The sequence below is a fragment of the Octodon degus genome, unplaced genomic scaffold, assembly GCF_000260255.1.
Source record: "Octodon degus isolate 3935 unplaced genomic scaffold, OctDeg1.0 scaffold00032, whole genome shotgun sequence".
In the NCBI taxonomy this organism is placed as follows: Eukaryota; Metazoa; Chordata; class Mammalia; order Rodentia; family Octodontidae; genus Octodon; species Octodon degus.
Window position 1 is genome coordinate 2097226 of NW_004524608.1, and position 8722 is coordinate 2105947.

An 8722-nucleotide genomic window follows, 5' to 3' on the forward strand; every position below is an offset into this window, starting at 1 on the left:
AAAAAAAAGAGAGCATTTGGGAGACTGAGCCAGGAAGATTGCTGTGAGTTTGAAGCAGCTAGCAGCAATCCTCCTTCCTCAGCCTCCTGAGTGCTAGACTTACAGGCTTATGCCATCCTATGCACAGCTGAGAATATATATTTCCATATCACAACTTCAGGAGCCGAGGAGATAGCTCAGTAGAATAAGTGCTTGCCTGGCAAGTGTAAGGACCTGAGTTCAATCCCTGGTTCTGCCAAAAAAAAAAAAAAAAAAAAAAGCACGGCTTTGAAGTTGTATATATTGGTTAGTGTATACTCACAGCTTTAGTCCCAGTACTTAGGAGGCTGATCCATCTGCATCTCGAGTCTTGGAATCCACAACCAGCCTGGCAACAATAGCAACACCTTATCTCAAAATAGAATAAAATGAAATAGTTATTGCTTTGTTGATGTGTTAACAGAGCAATAAAAAGGCTTTTTATAATCATTTCTCCTATTCCCTGTACTCAAATAAGAACTGCCCTAGCTGGGCATAGTGGCACACATCTGTAATCCTAACTACTAGAGAACCTGAGGCAGGAGGAGTACAACTTAGAGGCCAGCCTGGGCTATATAGTGAGACGCAGTCTGAAGAAGAAAAGAAAAAAAAGGCTGGGCTTGGTTGTCCATACCTGTAATCCCAGCACTGTAAAAGCTGAGACAGGAGCGTTGCTCAAAGTTTAAGGCCTACACAGTGAGTTCGGGCCTAACATGAACTATATACTAGGGCCATCTCAAAAATTAAAAAATAATAAAGGTTAAGAATATAGCTCAGTGGGGCTGGGCAGATGGCTTAGTTGAATAAGCACTTGCCTGGCAAGCCTAAGGACATGAGTTCAATTCCCAGTTCTGCAAAAAAAAAAAAAAGAGAATATAGCTCAATGTTGGGCTGGCCAGATAGCTCAGCGCATTAAAGCACCTGCTTAGGCAGATGCAGGGGCCAAGCATGGTTCAATCTCTGGGCCTGCTATGCTGGCCCCACCCCCAGGGTGCTCTTGAGACAGCAATTGAGACTAGGTGCTTGGTGTGGGGGTATGCGCCTGTAATCCCAGCGCTTGGGAGGCTGTAAACAGGAGGATCACTATGAGTTGGATCTATGTAGTAAGACACTGTAGACCCTGTACTAAATACATTTAAAAAAAGAAAAAGAATATAGCTCAGTGTTCCTGGGGATCAATCCCCAGAACCACCAAAAACACAAGAATTAAACACAGTAAAGTGGTTTTTTTTGTTGTTGCTTTTGTTTTCTTGAGATAATGTCTTACTCTGTGTAGTTCAGGTAAGCTTTGGTATTGGGAATCAAACTCGGAACCTTACATTTGCCAGGCAGGCACTTCTGCTGCTGAGTTATGTCATCAGCCAGTTCAGGTAAACTTTGAACTCATTGTGTACCCCACGCTGGCCTCAAACTCATAGTGATCTCTTGGTTCAGCCTCCTGATTGCTGGCATTATAGGCTTATACCACCGTGCCTGTCAAATGTGGCTTGATATAATACTCCTACATACTTTTAACCCCTTTCATCTAGTCCAACAGTTTCCCACTACATCAGCACTAGGAAGTTTTTTGTTGTGGTTGTTGTTTTTAAATCTATCTATGGATCGATTGATAGCGCTAAGTTAGCTGTAGGAAACTAGTCCTTCAAGTTTGTCTGTGTGGGTACCACTTGTAGGGAACCAACCTACACCCATCAGCTCCCTTTCCAGGCAGCCCTATTGCGGCACTTCCTGTCCAGCACCACTTGTAGGGACCTAGTCTTGCTAGTTTGTCCCATGAGCTGGGAGCTGATGAGGATGAAAGACAAACAGATACACAGTCTAGTATAGGGGCAGCCAGGGGACTGGCAGAGTACAGAGTGTTGGGCTCATCTTACTTTTATTCACTTAGACATAGGTGTAAACAATTAAGAGTAGCACAAGGGTCATCTACTGTCCTGAGTCAGCGGGTCAGTCAACGAAGGTCACCTGGGAGAGGAGTGGGGAATTGAGGAGGGGACAAAGGACAGGAGACAGGAGAAATGGAGACAAGACAGGATTCTGATCAAGTCTCGTTTATTCAGGGGAGGTGCTGAGTATATATAGGGAGTGTAGGAATGAGGAAGTCTCTGCTCTAGGGGCTCAGCAGGTATCTAGGCAACGGGGGAAGGTGCAACCCCTGGGGCATAGCACGTGATTCATGGGGAATGGGCAAGGTGAGAAGGACCATAAACTTAACTCAGCAGGGGAATAGAAACTTAAGAAAACTGGCTGACACTATTATAAAATGGATACCAGTTAATGGCTTCCCACAATCTGCCTCCTATTATATCTGCAGTGCATGCCCAGGTAAACTACTGGATCTCAGCGCTATTGACTTTTCATAGAACCTGCAGTATACATCATCCCTGCATATTGCCTAAGAAGTACAATTTGTTGTTTTCTCCTTTATGCTCACAGCAGAGGTCAATTAGGCCTCAATTCTCACCTGGTCTCCCTGTTCCTCCTGCCTTATCCTCTTGACTAGTTGGATTACAAGCATGCCCAACACGAGAAGTTTAAACATTCCCAAGGGGCTGGAGATGCAGCTCAGTGGTGGAGTACTTGCCTACCATGTGAGATACTGAGTTTGATCTTCAGCACTACAAAAAACATGAGTGGAATGTGTAGTTCAGTGGTTGCGCATGTGTTTAATAAATACAAGGCCCTGGGTTCTTTTCTGAAGCAAAAAAAAAAAAAAAAAAAAAAAAACCCACAAACTCCCAAGGCCCAGGCCATACCCATATGACTGAAACCAAAATTTTTAGGGGTAGAACCCAGGCATCAATATAAATACAGTTTCCAGGGCTAGGGAGATAGCTCTGTAGCTTAAGCACCTGCTTGGCAAGTGTAAGGTCCTGAGTTTGATCCCCAGTACCAAAAAAAAGTTTTCAAAGGTGATTACCAATTATAGGCAAATTCAGGAACTATAATTTCCACTTGCTATAGCAAATAGTTTTGGGACTTGACCAAGGAGAGAGATGGGGGGATGGAGGGAGGGAGAGAGAGGGAGAAAGAGAGAGAGAGAGACAGAGAGAATGAATCAAAGAATGGAATCACCAAAGTTAAATAAGATCAAAGAAAACTAAAAAAAAGAAAGAACAATATCCTGTGGCATAAGTCAAGGTACACGTAATTGGCCTGGGAGATAACTCAGTGGTCTAAGCGCCTGCCTGGCAAGCACAAGGACCCAGATTCGATCTCCAGTACAGCATGCCTTGCTGGCCCCAACCCCAGGCATTGTGCTGGTCACCAAAAGCAAGTATGGTAGCACACGCCTGTAATCTCACTGCTGGGGAGGCTGAGACAGGAGGATCACTACAAGTCTGAGCTGTGTAGTGAGACCCTGTACTAGATGAATGAATGAATGATTTTTTTTTTTTAAGATACATATAATTCAAGGTGGATATATGTGACTTAGCTGAGGAGCACAGCACCTGCCTGGCAAGTGCTACCTACCTGCCTACCTGAATTTAATTCCTGGTACCAAAAAAGGAAAAAAGATACATATACTTTATTTAAGTCTAGAAATCCATGTAGAAGCATTGTATCTATTAATCAGTCAGTTTGTCCAGTTTTTGTCCATCTCACATATCTTTACCCTGTACCTGCTATTTCAGTTCTCCTTGTTCTAGTTATCCTAAGCTAATACTTCCATCTTAGAAACATCCCTTAAAAATAAAAAAATAAAGAAAAAGAAACATCCCTTAAAATTTGTACAAATATTTTCATAAATCTCAGCTCTTTGGTATGACTATTTCACTTGCTAAAATTTTTGTAGCCCTTAAGTGGTGTTTGTCAGATATTTGAGAATAGCATAGGGAAATACATAAGAAAAAGAAATTGCAAACTTTAATAACATTTTAGTCTCAATTATCTTTACAACTCCATTCACTGATATTTACTTAGATCACCTAATGGTGGCTTATATAGAGTAGACATTTAACAAATAGTTAATGAATAAATAAATAAATAAATAAATAATCCATTTGTTTTTTCCTTGCAGGAACTTTGTATTAAAGCATCATGTGTTCTTAGTCCGAAACTGGGAAAAGATTCATCAGAAACAGGAGGAAGTAAAGCACACCAGTGATAATATTCACTCATCTTCATTATATACCCGTTGGAATGGCATCTGCCGAGATGATGGGAATATTAAATCAGGTAAAGTTTGGGAAGTGTCCTTTTAAATTTTAATAATGGAGCACTAGGGAAACTGAAGTGGATCAGTGAGCCCAGCCTGGGCTACGTAGTGAATTCAGTACCAGCTGGAATACATAGCAAGACTTTGTCTCCATAAACAACAAAAAATTAAAAAATAAATTTCCATAAAATTATCCCTAAGGTAATGGTTTTAGTGCTTTTTTAAGGAATCTACTGAGGGGCCAGGGAGATGGCTCAGTGGAATAAGCTCTTCCCTGGCAAGCGCAAGGGCCTGAGTTCAATGCCCAGTTCCGCAAAAAAAAAAAAAAAAGTCTACTAAAAAGGTTTTTTTTTAATGTAGACCAAAATATTTAGGATACAAACTATATGTATTAATCAGTAATAGCTTCTAACTAACCTGTCCCAGCTCTTCAGCTTTTCCTTATTCTAGGGAACAAGAATCATTTGCTATCTTTCTATACATGACCTATATTCTGAAATAGTTTCAAGTATGAAATAGTGAGCTCTACTGTTCCTTCCTACTTGGAAAATGACTTGCAGACAGATTAAATAGTAATGATGCATGATGGGGAGAAAAACATCAGAACCATAAATTTGAAAACTTCATTCTCCACATTCAGATCAGTCTGCTTTTGTTTGTGTTGTGTTGTGTTTTGTTTTGTTTTGTGATGGAGTTGCTGTGTAGTTCAGACTAGGCTTGAATTCACTGTGTAGCCCAGGGTAGCCTTGAACTCAGTTCCTCAAGGTACTTCCTCAGCCTCCCAAGTGCCAGGATTACAGGCATTTACCACCACATCTAAGATTCCTTAACTTTTTTTTCTTGAAATGAGGATTAGGGGCCAGGGAGATGGCTCAGTAGAATAAGCGCTTCCCTGGCAAGGGTCTGAGTTCAATCCCCAATTCTGCCCCCCCCCACCAAAAAAAAAAGTGAGGATTGAACTCAAGACCTTACGCTTGCCAGGCAGGCACTTATTCTACTGAACCATCTCCCCAGGCCCTCTAACTTTCTTGAGTAGATAATACACAACTGTTTCTGAGTTTAGCTACTACTACCCAAAACAAGACACTGTCTCAAAATAAATAAATAAATAAATAAAAAATAAGGGATCAAGGATTTAGTTTAGTGGCACAGTGTCTTCCTGGCAAGTATGAAGTCCTGAGTTTGATTCCTGGTACTAAAAAAGAAAACCACCACAAAAGTAAAAAAGAAAGCCAACAAAATAAAGATATAAATAAACCCAGGGTGTCCACACTGAGCTACATCAAAGGCTTTTTTTAAATTTTGTGTTTTAGATATATGTAATAGCAAATATCATAAGGAATTTATACCTATATGTGATATATTTTGCTCTCCTCCCTCCCCTCCCATCCCTTCCCCTCCTTCCCCTCCCCTCCCTTTCCCTCAATTCCCCTCCCCTCTCCTCTCCTCTCTATCTTTTGAGACAAGGCTTCACTAAATTTCCTGAGCTAGGCTTACCCACATAACCGCCTGCCTCAGCCTTGGGATTACAGACATGCACCATCATGCCTGGATAGACTGACTCATTTTGAATTTTTTTTTTTTTTTTTCATTTTGAATTTCTACACTATGTACTATTTGCCCACAAAGTTAGTATCTCTTTTCTAATGTTTATGCATGTAGTAAATACCAGTGGTTCAATCACTTTTTTAAAGAGAAGAAATAACTCTGTGCCCACTAATTCTACTTTATTACTTCAAAGAAAATAAAACAAGGGGCTGAGGAGATGGCTCAGTGGAATAAGCGCTTGCCTGACAAGCACAAGGGCCCTCGTTCTGCATTAAAAAAAGAAAACAAGTGGCAAGAATTCATTCGAAAAATAAAATTCATTTGGAAAGAGAAAGCCATGTAGAACTCATTTCCTGAAATTAATTTTCACCTTATCCTTTCAGATGTCTTCATGACCCAGTTCTCTGCCCTGCAGACGGCTCGATCAGTTCGAACAAGACGACTAGCAGCTGCAGAGGAGAACATTGAAGTAGCTCGGGCAGCACGCCTAGCCCAGATCTTTAAAGAGATTTGTGATGGTATCATTTCCTACAAAGGTATCTATAGCCACTCCAAATTGACCTGTCTTTGAGAATCTAATAAAAACTATCCCCATTACTGGGTGGAGGGGATATGTAGCATGTAAGAGGCATTGGGTTCAAACCCTAGCCCCATAAAAACAAACATTTAAGAAAATTACCATTTTAAAAGCTTTTTCAGGGGCTGGTGAGATGGCTCAGTGGTCTAAAGCACCTACTTAGAACAAAGTTTAGCAAAGCACAGGGACTGCGGTTCAATCCCCCAGCACCACATGCCAGCCAGCCCCGCCCCCTGGTGGGCTGAGCTGGCCACACACACACACAAATAAATAAATTTTTTTTTTTAAAAAAAGCTTTTTCATGCAAACACCTCTATCCTACATCTTTTTTTCTTCAAGACACATTTGTTGGAGGTAGGGAAACAGGAGAAGAGAATGGAGAATATTTTGAGCTTTTTGTTCGTTTATTTATCTTTTTGAGACAGGGTCTCACTATGCAGTTCAGGTTCACCTTGAGCTCACTTTGTAGCTCTGACTGGTCTCAAACTCTCAATGACCACCCCCGCTGTTTTTATTTTTTGTTGTTGCATTTTTGGTTTTCATTACCTAGCTCCGGTTGACCTTGAACTCATGGTGATCTCCTACTTCAGCTTCCTGAGTACTAGGATTATAGGCATATGACACCACCCCCGCTGTTTTTATTTTTTGTTGTTGCTTGGGAAAGTTGGTAGTTTGACAATACAAGTGACATTTTTAGTTTTTGTTTTGAGGCAAGGTTGGCCTCAAACTTACATTCTCCTACCTCAGGCCCCCAAATAGCTGGGATTATAGGCATGTACTACTATGCCCAGAATGAGTGACTCTTTCTTACCAATAAATGTTGGTGTATTGTGGATGAGGTTTTGACAAATAGTTGTGGGTTACAGAGTAAGATTCCTTATTAAAAAGAAAAAAACAAGAAATAGAATTTTTTTCTAACCTTTCATTTGAAGGACTTTATTTTTTAATTAGAAGATGTTTGTGGTCTGGTGGTATAGCTCAACTGAAGGGCACTTCTCTAGCATGCATGAGGCACTGATTTGTCATCCCTAGTTCAACACACACACACACACACAGAGCTTATAAAAATAGAGGCACAATAACACATTTCTGTAGTTTCAGCTGCTCAATAGGCTGAGGAAGGGGCTGGGGAGATGGCTCAGTGGAGTAAGTGCTTCCCTGGCAAGCACAGGGACCTGAGTTCAATCCCCAGTTGTGCAAAAAAAAAAAATAGACTGAGGAAGGAGGTTTGAGCCTATAAATTCAAGACCAGCGTAGGCCCCTATTTCAAGACAAAAAAAATAAAAAATTTTGAAAAGGACTTATGCTTATTTTTTGTACCTTCGTCTTTCTACTTAACTTTGCATTCTTTTGCAGATTCTTCCCGGCAAGTACTGGCAGCTCCACTTTTGAACCTCCCCTCAAAGAAAAAGTAGGTTCACATTTGTGGTAATCATCTGAGTTTTTAAAAAGTACTAAGTAAACCAGATTGACACCCTGGTGTTTTTTTTTCCCCCCCTAGGAACGCTGAGTATTATGAAAAGATCTCTGATCCCCTAGATCTGATCACCATAGAAAAACAGATTCTCATTGGTTATTATAAGACCGTGGAAGCTTTTGATGCTGACATGCTCAAGGTCTTTCGTAATGCTGAGGTATAATTCTGACTTCAAGCACAGCTTTAAGAAGTTTGCTCTAAAGAGAACTATTCTATACAAGTTTAAGATTTTTACCTTTGATTATCTTTCTTATTTGTAGTCAAGAAAGGAAGTCATTTTATCCTTGATGTATAGATTACAGTGTGCTAAGTACTGTATAATTCTATATAATACAGGTATTGTAGAATGAGAAATTAAATCACTCCTCAAAGAACAATTTTTTATTTATTTTTTCATTTTATGTATTTGGTACAGAGTCTCACTACGCAGCACGGACTTGTAGTGATCCTTTTGTTTTCAGCCTCACCAGTGCTGAGATTACAAGTGTGCACCGCTACACCCAGACTCAATCTCTGCTCAGCAAGGCCTGGCGGCAGGGCCAGTGGGCAGCATGCAGGACAGGGGATCAAACCCTAGTTTCTCTGCTTGCCTAAGCAGGCACTTAGTCCACTGAGCTATCTTGCCAGCCCAGCAAATAATGGTTTTTGCTGGGGGTGATGATGTACACCTGTAATACCAGCACTTGGGATGCTGAGGCTGGAGGGTCACTGTGATTTTGAGGCTAGCCTCAGCTGCAATGTGAGTCCAAGGCCAGCCTAAACTACATAGTAAAACCCTGCCTGAAAAAGATTGATTAATTTTTTTAAAAAGTCTAATTTGCAGCCGGGGAGATAGCTCAGTAGAATAAGCACTTGCCTGGCAAGCTCAGAGTCCTGAGTTCAACCCCTGGTACTACAAAAAATAATAATAATAATTTGAGGGGCCAGGGAGATGGCTCAGTAG

The 8722-nt window shown here is 40.9% G+C and overlaps 1 protein-coding gene across 4 annotated transcripts in view; it reads left to right on the forward strand.

Annotated features, from left to right (window-relative positions):
* Positions 1 to 8722, forward strand: part of Ash1l (ASH1 like histone lysine methyltransferase) — a 227482-nt gene that overhangs the window by 200980 nt on the left and 17780 nt on the right. For all 4 annotated transcript variants that reach the window (XM_023713581.1, XM_023713580.1, XM_004629756.2 and 1 more), the window contains 4 exons: positions 4040 to 4197; positions 6109 to 6261; positions 7659 to 7713; positions 7804 to 7936. In XM_023713581.1, the coding sequence (XP_023569349.1) occupies positions 4040 to 4197; positions 6109 to 6261; positions 7659 to 7713; positions 7804 to 7936 (499 nt within the window). The remainder of the gene's footprint in view (positions 1 to 4039; positions 4198 to 6108; positions 6262 to 7658; positions 7714 to 7803; positions 7937 to 8722) is intronic.